The 20,468-nt window shown below is 36.0% G+C and overlaps 1 protein-coding gene across 10 annotated transcripts in view; it reads right to left on the minus strand.

Moving 5' to 3' along the window:
* JAKMIP1 (janus kinase and microtubule interacting protein 1) overlaps positions 1-20,468 on the minus strand; it is an 88,688-nt gene that overhangs the window by 14,504 nt on the left and 53,716 nt on the right. For 6 of the 10 annotated variants that reach the window (XM_065735801.1, XM_065735800.1, XM_065735804.1 and 3 more), the window contains 8 exons: positions 19,708-19,770; positions 18,412-18,510; positions 15,398-15,499; positions 13,091-13,144; positions 12,087-12,152; positions 8,487-8,555; positions 5,573-5,650; positions 3,847-4,050 (listed from right to left, as the gene is read on the minus strand). In XM_065735801.1, the coding sequence (XP_065591873.1) occupies positions 3,847-4,050; positions 5,573-5,650; positions 8,487-8,555; positions 12,087-12,152; positions 13,091-13,144; positions 15,398-15,499; positions 18,412-18,510; positions 19,708-19,770 (735 nt within the window). The remainder of the gene's footprint in view (positions 1-3,846; positions 4,051-5,572; positions 5,651-8,486; positions 8,556-12,086; positions 12,153-13,090; positions 13,145-15,397; positions 15,500-18,411; positions 18,511-19,707; positions 19,771-20,468) is intronic. The other 4 variants (XM_065735806.1, XM_065735811.1, XM_065735805.1 and 1 more) reach the window with 3 other exon arrangements.

The raw sequence follows: 20,468 nt of genomic DNA on the forward strand, positions 1-20,468 counted from the left end.
CACAGAACCAGCTAGAAATAATCCTCATAATTTCCCAAGTGCACAAAAGTCATGGCTCTGCACAGGCTAAAGCATGAATGTCAATTTTAAAAGAAGTCTCGTTAGAAATGAACTGGCTTACAAAAGCTCATAAAAAGACTATAGCACAATGCAATAGAATAATTACAGGAACAGCAGTGAACTGCCTACACCCTATGGCTAGGAGCAAATAGCACAAGCTGCTTGTGACAGCTTTTTAATTAACATATTGCCTCCCACAAATAGAGCAGGTGATGTAAATCAAAGCACCTTCTCTGACTTGAAAGGAATACTGTCAGTATGTTTCAGACACAGACTGTCCCCCAGATTTGCTTCTTGCTCTTGTAGTCAGTAGAAGTTTTCTGACTTAGCAAGCAGATCTAGTCAGTGTTTGTCTGATTTGGTTCCACAAAAGCCCGTTTTCCTTTGTACATGTTGGATACACATGAATTATTCTATTTATAACAAATAATAATAATGTAGGACTAAACAGGCACAAGATGAATGGAGCTACCACTGTAAAACAGGGCCTAATATCCTAAAACATGTTTATTTCACTCACACAACATTTAAACACAGTGACTAAAAACTAGGGCTTTATATCTTGACAAATCAGCACACATAAAGCAGCACAAGCTCACTTTGGACAGCTGTTACCCATGCATGTCTGTATCCTTTTCAGACAGTGTATTCTCCAGAATGAACATTTATCTGTTTTGTAAAACCAGCAGGTCCATCATGCTGCCATGTCACTCTCCTTATCCTCCATTTCAGGAGATAAAGAATGGCGGATAGAGTGAAAGTGCTGTAAAGTGCATAAATTTGTACAAGTCCTGAGTACATTTTCACCAGAATAAAGTGTAGCTTATGCTTCCTAATGACTCCGTGAGAGCAAAACCTCTGGTGGCCAAAAATATATCAAGAAGAGAGGACGCTCATTTAATGTAGCACATTTAGAACAGCTTCGTCTACACATCTCTTTTTTGTAGCATTTCAGCTTCTGTCACCAGCAATGGCACACAAATGGAGTCCTGTGAGGATTAGCCCTGTAATACTACTTCTCCATGCTAAGGCTTTTTGTTTATTCTCTGTTTTTGTTTTTGTTTTTTTATAAGCTGTACATATTTTTGCACACAAATACTAGATTACCAGCATTGACCACTGGTCCCATACAAAAACAAACTTCACTAAGAAAACAGCTGAGAAGAAACTTAGAAAAGGATTTCAAATACAATGTGCTTATTTTCCATACACCGGGGATATTAACTGCAGCCTTTGACTTTGTTTTTCCTGCCAACATCAGGGGGTTAAAAATAGATGACTAAAATGCTTAGCTTCTTATTAGGCAGTAGAATTAGCTTAGGATGTCCTGCAGGGCTGCAACATTAGTATGTCGAGACAGACACAACACAAAATTCCAATGACACAATATTAAGTGGATCTGGAGACAGGTACATAAACATCCAGGGCTAATGAGGCTATGCTTATATTAGCATTTTGCTTTAAAGCAGAAGTGAAGTTTCATTTTACACAGGATAAGGGGCAATAGTTTTAAGCCAAAAGACAGGAGATAATTACTAAATGTCAGGGAAAAATTTTCACCAAAAATATGGTGCAGTGCTGAAACGCGTTGCCCAGGGATGTTGTGGATATTCCATCTCTGGAGGTGTTTAAAGACAGTTTGCATGGGGCCCTAGGCAGCCTGATTTAGTGGCTGGCTTGCCTGCCCTCAGCAGTGGGTGGAACTAGATGAGTTTTGAGATCCTTTCCAATCCAAGCCATTCTATAATTTGTTGTATTTAACTTTATATGTTGAGAAATCCATAAATACATGAACCAGACTGAAATGAAGATATGTTCCAACATATCTTCAGTGAGATGTCCATGGGACCAAACAACCAACCCAACACAACCCAAAGTAAACATTTAAAACACAGATAATATAGCTGGATTGAATCCAAGTTGGTTCCTTGGAAACAACAGTTCTGTCTACAAATCTACTCCTATTAGTGCAGCCTATCTGTTAATGTCATGCTTAATCAGGAGCTCTGCCCCAGTGTTCACTAGTGCCACAGAAAGATCTTAGCCAATTGTGGTCCCTCAAAGAGTACCAGACTACATGCCAGATGGCAGAAAGGGGATCAGATTCTATCTAGTCTGATGGAAAAATCTCACATTGTACATCACTTAGGTGTACAGGACTTAGCACCAAGTGTTCAGACTGTGTGTTCTGCTCCTCTGAAGCTTACTCTTGCAAATGCCAGTGTAAAACTTCATCACCTATCATATCCAGCAGCAAACTCAAAAGAAAATATGAAAAGTCAGGAGTCTCAGTAGCACATGGCTGAATATGTATGAGAAATAAATGGGATTTATACACTTAATAAAAATGTGTATTCCTCAGATATATAAGGTATTTCTTCAAAGGCTGTAGGCAAAAATAGACTAGTGATTGTTTGAACCCAAAAAGTGGTTTCTGTACTTATTTAAACTTTCAGAGCTATTACAGGAGGTAAAAAGATGGATGCTGTACTCATTAGTCAGCGGCATCAGTCCACATAAAATCCCATTTACACTCTTATAAGAAGTCAGTAGAAATAGTACTTACTAATTCTGAAAAAAAAAAAAAAAAGTAACGTCAGAATTCTGGCTAGAAGATCAGACTGACTAAGATACTGGAAAATAAAACCCATTCTCAGTAATTTCAGCTATGCTTATAACATAAAGCTAATGCCTTCTGACTCCATTTACTTTATCAAGTTTCGTAGATTTACTCTACCCTTTTTTGTTACACTTGTCTGCTTTCTCCAGCCTTCTGTACACCTTCACATACTGGACAGTCATTAACAAAGATTTAAGAGTTGCTCATACCCTCTTGATCTCAGTATTACATCTTCCAAACCAAAGGAACACGGTGAGGGACTAAGAAAATGGAGACTTTTAGGAAATCAGAGCTCAGCTCATACACTGACAACACTCCTCATCACTGTAGAATGAGAGGAGATGAACATTGGATCAGTATGTTACATCAATTCTAGTCTGCATTAATCTCCATAGCAAATCAAAATAAAGAGGGGCTTGAGCTAAACTAAAATGCAATTCCTAAGTCAGCAACCAGTATTTGATATAGCAACAACATCTTGCAAGCATTTGCATAGTACATTTAGAATATGAGATTCCAGATTTGCATAGAAAGCAGCCAGAGCAACCAGAGGGCTGGCTCCAAGACTTACAACATCTGGCTGCATCTTCCAGATGTTATTATAATGAGGAGCCACACAGGAATTATTCCTACTGGAATAATTAACACCCTAAGCCATGCAGTTCTCTTCTCTCCCTGAATATTTGAGCAGAATGACCCAACATCCTACAAAGGATTCTTCATTAAACAATTACCCTGCTTCCATGAGGCAGGTATTTCTCAGTGTTGCGTTTGTCCTGAAGGAAGTTGTTCAGAGAGACAAGGCATTTCTGAACTAATGTAAAGGCACATAGGCTTGGTAATATTTGTCACAGTGTTAAGTCACACAGGTTTTCCTCCATTCTGGCTTTCACTAACATAGGCCTTAAACTTGCAACAATCCCCCCTATGGAGTCCTGTGGATGACTGTAGTTCTACACACAAGAAGCAGACTGTGCAACAGGACGTTGTAGTGAGACAGTGGCTTGTTATGCATGCATAAGGTCCCACAGGGACCTCTCACTGCCTTTCTCCCTGATGTGGGAGCAGTGCAAGGTCTGGACTAAGCCCAACTCGACAAGGTGCAGCGCGGTGGCAGCCACCACAGAGCATCACCGACAGGAGGGAGGAGGGAGAGTGGGGATTACCTGCTGGGCCTGCTGCAGCAGCTCCATTCTCTCGTGCAAGATCTGGCTGTCAAACTCACGGCTCTGCCGCAGGATCTGCCGTCGCACCTTCTCCACAGCAGCCCGCAAATCTTCCCTCTGAGCTTCGGTCAGCGACTCGCTCGCCCGCCTTCCTGGGTCCTGCTGCAGGGCATTATACAGCGTGGCTTCCAGCTCCTGGATTTTCTAAGGCAACCCAAATCACATACAGACAGGCTGCCGTTGGAACCCAGGAAGCACACAACCCACCCGCAGCTCGAGGAGGAGGCCAGCGAGCACAGCCGTGGGTAGGAGGGGAGGATGGACACAGACACGGGACAGGAACGGGACAGAAAGCGGCAGCCATGAGCAGTGAGGAGCATTCCACACACAGTGCACAGAACCACCCAGCACCAGTACACACCCGGGCTGTGATTTCTGTTCTATCAATGATGAGTTGCTTCTGTTCAGGAAAGTTCTGCATTTAACATGTAGCAACAACCCCAAGCCCCTGATGCTGAAAATTACAGAATCAACAGAAACTGAAGGATTCCCTTCAGCTGTGACTGAGCTACTAAGTCATTCCATAAAATGCAAAACTCATAGCATAAACAAAATATTTTTGTAGCACCCTCACTCCCTCTGGCCTTACTGCCCTGCTCAACATCAACTCCACTCCCTTTGGTGCACACAGCAGTAAGCAAAGAGAAAAACTCTGCAGGGAATGCTAATCTCTCCTCAATCTCTCACCATTTGTCGGTATGCTAATCAGATTATCATACACTAACCCTAGCTTCAGTACTTAGCAAAGCAGAGAGAGCACAGAAGAACTAAACATTTGTATGGAGAACCATATTCCCAAGAGGAAGGAAAGAAAGTAATCATGACAGCATTTCTCTTGCTCTTGTGGTCAGTATATTTCTATATTTCCCACAACAAAAAAACTTAGAATGCTATTTAGATCAAAAGCACCTGACAACATCCCTTTAGCTTTCTTAACACCTTTGTGAGGTAGGTAATTCTATCCATATTAGTGATGCATCATCAGAAGCACAGAGAGGTTAAATGGCTTGTCCAAGGTCACAGTGCTAGAAATGGAGCCTGCTTCCTTCCGTCATCTGCTCTGAGCACAAGACCTTGCTCCTTCCCTGAAAGTATTTTCCCCATATGAAATATTTATAACATATAAACAGTTCTTCATGCCATTATATTTTGATTTCCTGAAGTCTCACTATTAAAAAACTGAAGTCTGCAATTTTGTCAATTCCTGGATCATTCCCAAGGTTTCATTTTGTGCTGCATAGCCTGAGAGAAAGCAAAATTGCAGCTTTCCACTTGAAAAGCAGGAAAAGTAAGATTAGATAGGACAGCACAGGAAGGAAGGGAATAGGAAAAATAAGAATTTTCCAGTAATATTTACAAATGCTTAGGGAAAAGTAATATTGGAGGAGTTCTAAAGTTATCTCTGGTATATGTTACCAAGATAGTTTCATGCACAGACAGACTAGCTCTTACCATTCTAGATGTACTAACGAGATTTTAGTGTATTTTAGAATTAAAGAAAAAAACAAGACAATTCTGAATATTGTAATTCATTCCCTAATTCCTCATTTATGTAGCATTTGATTTTCTAGTTTGTTAGAACACTAAGTAAATAAAATCAAAAGAAAAAAAAATATTTCACCAAATCTATTCAAACATGAAAATTTAATGACTGTTCTTTTCCTACCATGTATGCCTGGTCCAGCGCTTGTTTCCTGTAGTCGAGTTCTTCCTCTAAATAACCCTTCTGTTTACTGAACAGGTCCTAAGCAATAATAAAAACAAGGAAGTATTTGTTCTTCATCCTATGTCATAAATAATATAAATGCCATCATTTTCATGTAAGTTTTCCACTTGGAAGCAAAAGAAAAGGTATAGGCAGTGACAACATTCATCAGAAGGATATTTGGATACCTGATTTACAATAGAGGCACTTGAAGTATGTGCATGCTGTCAACTAATTGTACCCAAAAAGTGCAGATGTCTACATCAGTGTACAACTCATCTCTGCCTTGATATGATGGAGGTGCAACCAAAGGCTGGAAGGTCAACGTGGATGTGCATGCATGAGGTCCAATACCTATTATGTGAACCGGGCAGGCCAAAGGAGGAATGGCAATAATGGCAGTGAGGGCACTTTTTTTCTGAAAATATCCAGTATGACCCTCAAGGAAATAATAAGACAACTCAGAATCTGTGTTATCTAGGCTGTTTTAGTCAGTAAATTAGAAGGTTCAGGGCACCAGCTGGATCCTGCAGCAATAATCTGAGATGTGTTAATGAAGCAGGAATAGAAATTCAGATTTCAGCTTGTAGAGGTAGGAAGCCGGTTCAAAATTGGTAATGTGATGTCCAGGGAGATTAAGTGACTGTAGCGACAGAGCTGAGGAAGTTTTCAACATACCAAGGATTTTTGTATATTTAAAATCAAATGCATTAACTTTTGCAGACGTAATAACTTATAGCTGATATTTCAGTAAAACTCAGAATCTGAGAGGAGAATGCAGGAAAATTTTGAACATTTAAAATAGTCAAACTACAAGGAAAACATGCCTCTAGAGTGCTTCAGTGATAATAAGTAGAACATAAAATAGTAGGTTAATTTTCCTCTCTAGGCAGATTGTAATTCTTAAAAATAAATATAAATAAATAAAAATAGTAGTAGTTCGGGAAACAGAGGCCATCTGATCAAATTTAATATTGTAATGTTTTTTTTATACTCAACAAACACTTGCAACCCATGTAGAAATACATGCAGTATGTGTTATCTAGAGGAAATCATCATTTATGTATACAGGATTCTTAAGATGTTTGTTCTAGTTTTTATTAGTGTATAAAGCAAATACCAGCAGTCTGGTTACGTCTGTTGACTTATTTTAGTATATGACCATTTCCAATAGAAGGACACTGATTGCAGAATATATATATGTTGACAATACAAAAAAGATATTGAGGATTATCCCCAAGTCAATTACTTGGTCAAATTTTACCTTCAAACATTTAAAAACTGTTGGAACTGTGCATGACACATTTATGCCACTGTAGCACTTGTGTACAATTTGGCGTGAGCAGTACTGATGGCAAACTCTCACTCCAGTTTGAAAGCAATCTACTCCAATCAGCAAATTAATTATTGACAGGGTCTGTGAGCCCTCCCAGAAGGGCAGGGGTCTCTTGAAGGTGCTACAGAACATGTTTCCCAACCTCTCATGGACGTAACTAAAGAATGTAATACGGTATCAGACACCACATCAACTGCCCAGGTGACATTATTTTCTTACATAGATTATGGGAACAGTCCTGTGGCTGTTGTAGAAGTTGCACTGTGTAATGCAAAGTAAAGAATAGGCCTGGTCAAAGCTTCTCACAGTGGCTTACAGCAGAGTGGACTGACTGACTTGCCCAAGACTACAGAGAGAATCAAGCTACCAGCAGATCCCAGAATAGCAGTGCAGCTGCTCTGGTCATATTACCCCTCCAGAAGCCATTGTAAAAGATAGCCAAATAAGCAAGAGAGAGAGAGACTGAGAGTGAGATCTTGAACTCTTTACATGGGTTCCAAGGACATCTAAACCTGTGCTCAACCTTTCTGTGGCATGATAGAATATTATTTCTGAACACATTTCACAGGTCAGTTTTTGAGGGTACAACTATCAGCAATAAAGACATTCAGATTGCTATTTTAACAAATAGAGGGCTATCAGGAGCAATATTTGAAACTATCACAGACATTAAAAGGGAAGATAATAAACTAAGTTAGAAAGAAATAGTCATTTTCCAATTCCTTTTTAAAAGGAATCTAATATTTCTGGGCACTTTCCAATTTTTCCATAATAGGGCAAAAATAGAAATGCTAAATCTGGGAAGAGTACCTATATTCAAGTACAGCCAACGTAATAGGCTATACTCTACAAAGAACAGTCTGAGCACTGTTCTTCTTGTGTGGTCCAAATACAAACTTCTTCAGTGGCCCTGGGCAAATCACTTAACCTCTTTGCTTCTGTTTCCTGTTCTCTAAGATGGATCTAATGTTGATTGCTTATCTACCTGGAAAAGGTGTAGTGAGATTTAATTTTTGTTTGTAAAGCCATTTGAAGATGAGAAACACAGCATGCATGGCAAACCAATAAAAACAAATATTCCAAAACTCTATGTTTAACATGCAAAAAAATAAGGATCTCAATCTAGAGTAAGTAGAGATCCTTACATTTTGTCCAGAGATTGAATACCAGAGAGCAAAGAAGTATCCTCAACAATTCTTCTAGCATGATTTAAAAGACAATGCTGTTGCCAGACAAATTAATTTACAGAAAAAGCATGAAGACAATTTCACACTGTTCGGTTAATCTGCTCTGTAAAGCTCTACCTTCATGTACTATTTTGTATATATTTTACTATTTTTGCTCCAAATACCTTTGATGCTTCTACCTCACTCCAAAGAACACAAACAAGAAACTGTTCTGGATACCTCTTGCAAATTTTACCACGAAACAACCTCAGTTAAGCAGAGGAAGGCAGCAAATCAACTTGTGGAGTTTAAAAACTTGCTCTTGAAATGAATTTTAGTCAAATGAATTATATTTCTGTTGTCCTTTCCTTACCTTCTCATTCTCCAAGTCTAACATCTTCTGTGTCAGTGCAGCTTCTGTCCCCTCTATCTGTTTTAACCACTACATGAACAGAGCAATATAAAAAGGAGAAAATGAGAAGTGAAATAAAAGAGCTTTTGAAAAATTTGCACCAAAAATTCTGCAAGCTTCTTGCCAACACTCCCAAGCATATGCTTCTGCTATATTATCTGTTCACTCTGAAGTAATACACAACTAAGCAGGTTGTGAAAACAAGCAGATTGGAAGACTGTAGAAACGTAGTCAAAACTAATGTGCAGGTTATTTTCTGATGATTAAAGATTCTTTCCTCCTCTAAAATTCAACATTGACTTCGGTGAACAATGTAAATCAATCTGATTTTTTCCAGCTTAATATACTAACACTTATTGTCTTGATTTATAAAAACATTATGTTAGCATCAGCTCTGTGTTTTCCCAGAAAACAGTACAAACAAATGACAAAGTGGCAAACTTGGGCCTTTAATATGCAGTTTGTTGAGTCTTTGCTGGTAAGAAGCACACTTCTAAAACATCAGTAATGTAGAAGAAATAATAAAATAGAAAGACAGAAGCAATTAACATGGTTACTCTCATAAAACCCTCACCATTCTAGGGATAAGCAAAAAAACCCACAAAAAACAGCATGAAGAAAAGCTGTTGAATTCCAAAAGCATAATTACATATTGTAAAATCTAAGTGCAGACACAGAAGGTACTTGCTTCATTACTTAATTAACTATCATCAGGACTATGTTATATTCAGCCTTTATCAGAATGGGTAGGAAAGCTCTGCCTGTATTTACTACTTTTACTTTTTATTAGTCTACAATAAGGATCAATGACTAGTTTTCAAAGAGCATAGTTTAGATTAATGGCTTCTTTTCCTAGGACCAGTTCTCATTAAGACCAGCCATAGCTTTGCCAATGGATAATTATCACTTTGCTCCTACTTAGTTTAATTCTTCGGATAAGAATTATACATCAACTTTTTAAATTTAGGGTTTTGCTTTAAATATGAACAAAAAGTGAATTAATGAATTGATGCTTTTAGATCTTCTACTATTCAAAAGATTGATGGACAGAAAAGTGAAGCTTGTTTTATCTACATAGTACATTTATCTTGGAATACAAAGCTGAAAGAAACAAGCAGGAACTTATATTCTGTTCTCATCATAATCTTTCTGTTCTTCATTTTGAAGGTGATGGACAGAAGATACTGCTCAACAAAACAGCACCAATGGTAAAGGATTCTGCAAGACAGAGAGCATTTGGAACCCTTGAAATCAATAGAAATTGAATGTAATCAGCATCTCTCACAGTAACCTTCAATATTTGCAAATGAAAAGCTGTTTGCAAGAATTGGAGGTCTAATTTTTTGAACCAACGGGTGATACGAGGAGCTAAATTTTGATTCTGCTCTTCTCATGTATGTAAGTCATTCTGAAAACAGGAGCAGAGAAGGGACAAGCATGTATTTACAAGTCATACTCAGATGTAGCATTCAAAGTAACTTCCTGGAATTGTTCCAGCATTAACCAGAAACCTTCCTTGCCTAGTAGCTTGGTTTCCAAAAAAATTACTGCCAGTGGCTGAGTGTGATAGATTTGACTGAAATAAACATTAAGCATGAATAATTAGCACACATGAATTTAACTAGCATACCAATGTTTGCAATACCCTTACTTTGTCAAAGGTCTCATTATAAGGTGATTATATACGATGACTTTTCACAACTAAAGATCAGTAGGAATGCCCATGTGAAGTCATCTGCCCCTCACATAGCAGGACATCTGAGATAGTTACATTACACTAGAAGGGGAAGTACGGTTGTTTTAGATTTCTTCTAACTTAATGTGTCTATGCATCCATTAGGACTTCTGTTAAAGCAATAATATAGTCTTGTTTACCATATTTTTTATTTTATTTTACATTTTAGCTCCCCAGTGTGTGTTGCAAAACAGAATATTATGAAAATATGTGGCATTGCCTTTCTTATGTTGAAGACAATATAGGACTATTCTCTCTTATTCCTTGACTTGGTAAATTTTGGATATGGATAGTGCTTTCTTACAGAGTTACTTGATGTCATTCATTTAGATTGTATGTCAAATATCAACCAGGAATAGGACAACAAAGTTTCATGCTTCTCAGAGTATCCTTTTCATTTAATTGCCTTCCAGGCTGTGCTTATTAGGTTACTGTGAGGCACTTTACTAAATTTGCAGAAAATTGGAGTCCAAAGTTAAGATGAACAATTTTTATTTCATTCATTTAATGCAGCCTATTTACTTATGAAAGATAAAATGAAAGACTATACCTTTTTGAATGATTATTGAGTTTCTGTAATAATTGGATTATATGGTAAAATCACCATAAAAAAACCTTCAATGCAATCTAGGAGCTGGGCAAATAAGTCCCACAAATAAATCCAACAAAACCAACCAAACAAAAACAAAGCAAAAAATCTCCACTATTTTTCTTGAAATGAAATTTAAGTACAGCTTTAACTGACAAAGTAAATACATAAAGTCTACTTATTAATTCTATGTTTCTGTTCATCTGAAGAATTGCTTCTGCTTACAAAACTGCCAATCCCTTATTGCTGCAATCTGTTGTTACTGGAAATAACTTACAGATAACAAAGTGTTTTTCTATGCTGCACCACTGACATCAGCTAAAAGGTTGACAAATTCCAGTGACAGTTATTATACAAGCACTTACTTGTGCAATGATAACCCAATCCCATCAACCAAAAAGGCTGGTCATATCTTTCCCTACCACCCCCTTCCCCCTAACTGCATTCTTCCTCATTTTAATTTTGCTTTTATTAATTACTCAGTTAAGTCAATGATTATTAAAATTGATTTATTTAGATTACCTAAATTGAAATATTAAATAAGTAGATCAATAAAATAATGTCAATTAGAGCAATCATTACTTAATCAATAAAATGCTCAGGATTCAATTTAAACTTTTGTTTCTGAATTTTAAAAGCTTAGGAATGGTTTTATAGCAAACTAAAAAAGGAAGGAGTGAAGTTCTTTCAATTAAGAAAAAAAAGGTAAGTTTTTCGTAGTTCATTTTAAATGCCATCTTAATTCACATATAAATTATGCTCCTTTTATAACTGGAAAAGTAAAGAGCTAGTCATTGAGTGAGCTGACTAATTATTTATCTTGCACTTTTTTGTTATTTATGCCCACTATACAGAGGAAAGGACCACAACTATTCAGTTTTCTGTCATAAACAGAAATGGGCCAAAGTGGACAAGTAGTGTGACTTAGAGAGAACTTTGCAGCAGCTCAGGAGGGTCCCCTGGAGAACATAGGCACTTTTCAGCGTGAAGTTGTTCTTGTCCAGAGGCTTTTTAGTACTTTATTCTAAAGAAATATCTCCAGAGAAAGTTTTTAATTTTTAAATTGGTTTCTCTTTATATGTTAGATTGTACATCACAATCCAAATAAAATCATGTAAGAATGAATAAATGAGCCAGTCCAGATCCATTTCACAGAAAAAAATAATGCTTCTCTGACTAAGCTACATGAGATCTCAGTCAGTCTCTTAGGCAGACACACATCTTAATTGAGTTCTACCTTTTCACAGAGAGAAAGTACAGTCCCCGCTTGGATTATTGCAACCTGTTCTTCATTTCTCAAATTCTAAAATACAAAAAAGAAAAAATGCATTTTAAATTGCATTGGAAATCCATTCTTCAATACAAGTGATCAATTTTAACTGCAACTTAGAGAAGCAAACAAGTTACATTTAGCACTTTATAAACATGATCAGAAAAGGGTTTAATGACTGAAAATAAAAAGTGCTTAATCTCTGCTCTAACTTAATATACCACTCAACAATTATTTTGCACGTTTATTATTTCATGAGAACCAAGTAATTTTTGTCAAGAATTCTAAAATTTCCCTTTTTCTAGCCATAAAAAACACCAAATCACTGTACTGTATATATAGCTCTGCAGCAGTAAAGGTTCCCTCATGCCCAGTTCAGAGCCATATTCCTATTTCTGAAAACAATATAAAAGAAAGAGCAATTCCTATAGAATTAGCCACAGAATTTGCAGCATAAAAAATAAATTTGGAACTTAAAATGAGTATGATAATAGAGATGCCAAAACCTGTGAATGTTTCCATGGCTGTTTGTTCCTGAACTGTGTAACAAGAAATTTATTTTGTATTTGGCAATGCAGGGGAAGTTATCCTTGCCCTGTTTCCCAGTGAACATCCTTCCACAGAGACAACCTCGCTGCAGAAACTACTACTATTACTACCCAAGCTTTGACTTCCTTGATTTTCTCCCTTAGCCTGCATTATGCCTTGTTCCTGTGCCTACTAAAGTTTCTTTTCTTTTAAGTAATTCAGCCAAGATCAAATCCTACCTCGAGGAAACACACTTCAATTTATCTGAAATCTTTTAAGTTTGTACAAGTAGTGTTTGATCATTTATATTTTTTTTGTACAAGTAGAGATATACAAAAATCACTCTGCATTTTCTTATATGCTTTTCCATGCAGAGCAAAAAAAAATCCCGCTTAAAAACAACAACAAATCTAGCGTTACGTTTGAAATTTAAAAATCATTACCCCATTATCTCCAAGAATATCTAGCTTCTTCATGAGCTCTGATATATTCACATCCTGAAAAAGATGTTCAATACTTATTTTTATAAAAGAAGTGAGAAACAGTTTTACATGCTACATTTTAGGTACCTTTGCATGCAGAGTCTTAAAATGCCAGTAAGTTAAACCTGAGTTTTGCATCATAACTACTAAAGTGTTACTGATCATTTCAGTAACAAAGTCTAACACCATTTGGTTACAGCAAGAAACCCTGACATCTGTGCATCCTGCTGATGTACACCAGTGAAAGATCAAAACTGACAAACAGGCATAAAGCACCCTTTTTCTTCCCTCACAGTTTGGTGTGGAGTGTGAAGCACATCAGGCCATAGAATTAAAGGGACAGCAAAACAATTGCTAAGGTTTGTTGTTGATTTTTTTTTTTTTACTTTGGTTGAACAAAATAGAACAGTTCCAGATGTTTTCATGGCAGAAGGGAATGTTCACAGTGGGATGAACATGCTCCTGCAAGCACTACTAATTCACAACCTCTCTGAGAACCACATTTCTCTGCCAGTCACCCTCATTATCCACAGAGAACAGCAATCAGTGCCCCAGTCACTGCAACCAAGGCAAACATTTCGCTGACACAAAAAAAGAGGAGGAATGATGATGCCTGTATTTTAGATGTAATGGTGCCAGAGACCATTCTTAGGCACCAGAACTCTATTTTCTGCTGTAAAAAGTTGATGGATAGGTTCATGGAACTGCTTAACCAGTGATATCAACAGACACCAGAATAATTTGAAGTTTGGTCCACAAGTTATTGTGGAACATGGGTATTTCCATTGACAGCTTGTACGCAATCGTGCTGTTTGAAGGTAGGAGATAGGATGAGCAATGACCAGCTGATATTAGTCCAAAAATGCTTAATATACACACATAAAAAGCCATTATAATTGCTGGCACACTCAACTTCTCATATTCAGTGCTTCTTAGTAGAGGTCAGCATTCCCCAATGACTGTGTCTTGGCTCATTAGTTTCATTACTTACAGCATGTAACACGCTGGTTTCCATCTGCGTGCTATGCAGCTGTGTAGTACAAGGAGTCAGGATGACTGATCTTTTAATTTCTTTAAAGTGAAATTAGCTGTGCTAGCAAAGAGCATACCTACGTCAGAATATATTTGCTCACTGTTCTATATCTCCAGTGAGTAAGGTTTAATAAGGAATTGAAAGATTTCCTGAAAATCAGACATAGCTGTGGGAGAGAATCTGTACAAAATAGAATATCCTGTCTCTGAAACAGGAATAATATACTACACTGGTCCATCATGGGAAGTATTATTCATCCCTTCTCATCCACCCCAACATTGCAGCATTGCTATTACATGCCACAGTAACTACTGAATAGTGCACAACAATAGTTTTAGAATGGTGCAGAGCTTAAAACACACTTGTATATGGGCTGGATTAAAGTTAAAGCTAGTGATTCTGATCAGCAGTGACAATGTTGAAACTTTAACTGATCAGTTTCACTGGTGAGGAATGGAATTCAGTAAGATATGCCAGTTCCTGACCCTATTTCTTGACCCTATTAGACCCCAAATTCTCATTCTAATTAGTTTATTTCCACACACACACACACACACACAAAAGATTTAAAAATCAAATCACACTTTCCATCACTGAAATGTGTAGTTTGCTGCCAATAGCTAATAATTTTGACAGGTACTGAAATAATATAAAAAGCAAACGATTTAATATGCCCATGTGTGGTGACCATCTCTGCTTTAAGGCAAGAAAACTGAAAGGAGGACAAAAATTAAAAAAAGAAAAATGATTCATGCAATGGAAGACAACGGGTAAAAATGAATTCAGAGTCCTGTACCAGCTACAGTCAACACAAATTAGAATAACAGATAAGTTGAATGCAGATCTAGCATCCTCTGGCAGTTCTATTTGAAAGGTGATATGTTTGATGGTTGGAACATGAAGAACTTTTAAATTCCTTCCAACCAAAACTTGTCTGTAATTCTATGGTAATTAATGACACTCAGTATGCTTTAGGGAGATGACTAAAGGACAGAAACCAACCTTCTGTTAAAGAGCTTGTAGTGACCAGTCTACATTTTCATTTATGAACTCCTTTCAAACTACCACAATGTATTCTTCTGAAACCCTTTTCCCAGTTAAATATAATACAAAAATATAATTTTATTTTTCAGATTTTCTTCCCTACAGCAATATGATAATGATGGAAAACTGTTCATTCGAATATTGAGTTCTTCATTCCAGCCATCCAACTGTTCCTAATGTTCCACATATACCTTTATTCCTTCATGTTGACAGAAAAGTTGCAGTGCACTTCCGTTGTTTTCAGGGAAGGTGGTTATATGAAGATTAAATGCTGGCGACCTTCGTTCTCTCTCCTGAGGAAAGATTTTGTTTAAAAAGGACATGTGATTATACATTAATATACATTTCCCATATACATGAAAAGACTTGTTCATTAAAAAGACAGATTTCTATTCACATTCCAGATATGTGGGATTTCCTCCTACTTTCATCATACTTGAAAGATTTTGGGCTTAGCTGAGTACATAAAATAACTTCAAATTCCAACTGATCCTATATACACAAAGTGTTCACAAAATAAATTGCTACATGCTAGTAGAAGAAACATTTTTGTTGCCAAAGTAATTGATTAGAGCAATAGTATCAATTGCAATCATTAATTTCAGTTACAGTCTAACTGTTGTCTGCTTTCATTAAAAAAATAATTCAGGAATAAGACAATGCTGGAAAAAAATGAAAACTCTATCACCAATAATATGGTTACATATTTCTTCTATAAAATTAAAGCTCTGTACCTACTCTATTCTACAGTTAACCTTTGGATTAGAACATGCAAAATGCTGTCTCATTCACTGCACAATCCAGGATGTTGGAATATGCTTTAATTCAAACACTAAAAAGTTATAAATTCTCATCCAGCTCATTTACTTGATTTTCATGCGTTTCTTCAAAATACCTACTTATTATTGCTTCAGAAGACAAAAAGAGTAAAAAAATGAATAAGAAACTTTATTTAAATGAAGTTTCAACATATTTGGAATGACTGGAAAAAGACCGCAAACCAAGGCAGTGGGTCATACATTGAACTCACTATGGCCACTGGAGCACAAGTGAGAAAAAATACATTTTATCTCCAGACAAGAGGCACTGTGAATAGTACCCTCAGATTCACTTTCATTGAAAGAGAGTTGCTGAAAATTTACTTATGTCTGTCCATGCATTACCTGATTTCTAAACCAAAAATGAGATGCTTTAATTGGTAATCACAAATGAGAACAGCGTTCACTTAAGCAGGCTACAAAGCATGGCAACACTTGTTCATAAACTAGCCAGGCTGGGAACTACAATGTAGAGGGAAAAACAATCTCTTAATTCTCTACATTTTTTCCCTCTCATAATCACTATTTTAAATAATTTTTCTGTTAACAGTGTAATTTTGAGATAGGCTTAAGTGACCTAACTGTTGAGAGACAATCCAGAAGTTTAATTCTTGCCCAAATTCAATTACCAATTTAGACATCTTTTTTTTTTTAATTAGTCATATGCTATTGCACTAAACTTACCTGGATTTGCTTGTCTTATATTACGTATAAACGGCTCTATTTCTACATTCATGTAATTTTTATCTGCTTAGGTGTTCTGAAAAAAATGTCCTTCTGGTTATGAGAATTGTTCATGACTTTACTAAAGCATTCACACTGTCAATCACATTTGTGTCTAAATGCTTGCCTACAGAGGAAAAAAATCTTTCATGCAGTCACACAAAAATATTCCCTTTGTTACCCTATGAAATAAGACCTTAAAAATTTGTCAGATAATGAAACTAGATGCATTAAACTGAACTACTTTCCATGCAATTCTTGTATGTGGAAAATACTTTCCTGAAGGATGTTTTGAAAGGAAGAAAAAAAGTGCTTCAAAGACATTTTTTCAGACTACTGTACTTCTAAGAACACCTACATTTTGGTGAGCAGATTTTAGGGTAACTGGCAATTTAATGCTAAATTCTTCAACATTTTAATCTACAGTTGCTTAAAAAATATGAAGAATATGTATTAAAAAGTATACTTATTTTCCAGAATATCTACTGAAATTCTAATAATGCATAGTTTTAATTTTGAATATAACATATTATGTCATCAAGATACAGAGCTGATAAAGTAAATGATTAAAAGTAGATTAAGAAATATCAAAGATAAAAGAAAAAACAAGAATGTCTGCATAACAGGATGACATGACATTTTCATCTTAATCAGAAAAGTTACACATGCCAAGATTTTTGGTGAAACGTGCTGGGTGATGAAATTATGGAGCAGTGACATTGACAGACTTCCTGGAGACTTTATTCAAGACAGTGTTAAGAAGGCTGATGATCTCTGAACTATGTGTTATCAGACAGCATGACTGTGTGACTGAACCATGCAAACTGTTCACTCCTAATTTTTACATAGGCCTCATTTACAAGGCAATGAGTACCATTGCTTTCTACTGTGATCAGAGACTACGTTCAAATTGTTATTCATGAAAATAATTTCACAGTTATCTCACAGGATTTGTTTAAGAAGTTTGCAATGGGCAACTTCCCACTTCCACAAATTGTACTAGTGCCTCACCACTAACGCTGACATTCTCAGAGGTTTATTTTCCTTCCTTTAACTGAGTGGTGAACATTATTTCCACCCCATGAACACTTTAGACCATCTAAAAGCATATTTCAGGTAAAAGAAAGTATTTCAGCTGCTACCGAAGTGGGTCCATTGATACCATTTTACTTCATACTACTGCTGTCAATCTTAAATCAATGTAATTAAAAGCAATTATACATTGATGTGATGGATGTGTCAGATCTTTAGATTTTGTTGCATGCAAGATGTGAGGCGTGTTAATTAAAGTAATGCCAACCAAGGCTGTGATATACATACCAAGTGATTTCACATGCAGGAAAGGAGTAGTTATGGAAATGAAACAAACAAAAAAAGGCAAAATATTGCAAAACAAAATATTTTATTAGATGTAAAACAAACTATATGCAATATATATTAGCTATATTACAACTTCATAAACATTAGTGAGTACTCTCTCCAAAACATATTAAGGCAGCAGGTATCAATCTCATTATCCCAAGATACAACATTTAAAAAATAGATACCTATATGATTTCCCTTAAACATGCACCAGACATCAGTAATCTTTACAGGAATTTCAGCTTGGGTTCAAACATAATTTCTGATCCATTTGAGAGTTTGCAACAGAGAGAATCTCTTACTTCAAGCTCTAGCACTCTGAATTCTAACAGCTCATTCTGGTCTTTTGCATCTTGCATCTCATTCTTCAGCTGATGCTCTTCTTGCTCCATTCTATAAATCTACAAGAAAAAAAACACCACAACATCTAACATCCTGTAAATAGCAGAAAGGCAATTACACTGAGTTATGGGTCAGGGTTTCAGGCAAAACTGTTATTTTAGTTTCTCATAAGATGTTGGACCTTTCCTTGGACGTGAAGAAGAAACATCACATCAGGAAGTATTTGTGAGAACTGGCAGAAGAAAATACTCCATGATCTCTTCGAACAATAATTTGGAAGCCAGTATGAATATTACATCTAAACAAGTGAAGAAATATAAGCTTTCTTTTAAAATCAGATTAATAAAACTTGTTAACTTTGGATAGACTGTTCTAGTTGTCTTTGTGAAACCAGCATATTAAACGTAATAATTGAGTGTTTTTTAATGATTAATTTTTAACTTTCCAGATTTCTGCTTTAGGACACTAATGAAATAGAAATTCCAAATGGACTCCTCATTATGGTCTATTGGTTGGCTTATACACTGGTGGTCTTTTTGGTTACATGAAACTGAACAGAAGAGTAGCACCTGAATGTGATATAGCAGAACGTGATGTTGCAGTTAGTTCAAATCACAGCTAGCTGTAGTTGCTTTTATTCATGCACTTCATCTTGTTCCTATTAATATTGTTCTGCGTTAACTAAGCACAAAAATAATGGTTACATTCTAAGTACCAGCTAACTTTTTCATCTACATTAGTAAAGATCAATGAGGATTTTTAGCTTTGATTATTTTGGACAGTAAAAGGTATAACAGTCTGAACTAATGTCATTTAATATGGAAAAACTGCTGAACTGAACAGGTGATTTCAGAATTTTAGTTGGAATGGTCCTGGCAATAAGAATCTTTGTGTAACAGTTTGGTAAAATTCAAGCATTTCATTTGGTAATGAAATGTTTGACCATCCATGGTTATGGTGCTGTACTGTGGCAATGGTTTTGTTTTGACAGAAACTTGATGATCAGATAACTTGGGTCCTCCTGTGAGTTATGCAACATGTAGTATCACAATAAAGAGCAGTTTTCATTCCCAGAGAATACAGAAGTACACTAGTACGTTAATTGGAGAAAATAAGAATTTCTGGTTTTGGAGATAAATGGTGCACACAATGTTTACACTGATGTCCCCATAATAAGTACATTCATTTCCTTTTACCATTCACTTTAAGACAAACCACAAAAATTGTGAAAAAATTGCCAGATTCTGAACATATACCTTCTCTAGTAACTCCTGATTTGTTCTGATTAGTAACTGCTTCTCTTCTACCCATTTTGAATCCTGTGAGGAAGAGGAGAATTTAATTACATATATCTTGTTGAATAAGACAAATAAGTACAATTAGAAAATTCATGACCATTGCACACTCACATAAAGAAATGATCACACACTAAAGAACAAAACTATCATAAGTATTTCAAAGACAGAAATGAAAGCCGTAGAGAAAATAAAAGTTGCTTTTTGTTTTCCTGAAGCTTAGTCTCTCATTTCCTAATTTGTTCCATCTAAATTTTCTTTAGAAGATTTACATATAGCAACTATGGGTAAACACATGTATATGATGTTCTGTATGTTAAAAACATTTATTTATTCAACTTAGCTTAATTCAAAACTATTTCTTTTCCAGTGCAAGGAGCTGGGAACTTTCTTGCAAAATCATCTGATTTTGAGTTTCGTAACATAAATCCAAATGGACAAAGAGATGAAAAATTATTACACAAAAGGAACGAAAATAAGTTTTGGAGATATATAGTCAATTGCTCTCCACTAGAAGTATGAGAATCAGGCTTATACACAGTGTTTGTGTCAACAAATTCAAGACTATGTAGGAAGGGAGGTGATGTAAGATATTCTCCAATTGAAAACTTTCTATTTGATCATTTGTTCCAAAGCTGATCTTTGCTTTTAGGTTTTGTCATGTTTCCAAAAGCCCTCATCATGTATTGCTTAAAAGATCCAAATTACAAAAACAAAGTTGG

Source organism: Cyrtonyx montezumae, unplaced genomic scaffold, assembly GCF_038088225.1.
Source record: "Cyrtonyx montezumae isolate F1298 unplaced genomic scaffold, pur_monq_1.0 scaffold_2, whole genome shotgun sequence".
Classification (NCBI taxonomy): Eukaryota; Metazoa; Chordata; class Aves; order Galliformes; family Odontophoridae; genus Cyrtonyx; species Cyrtonyx montezumae.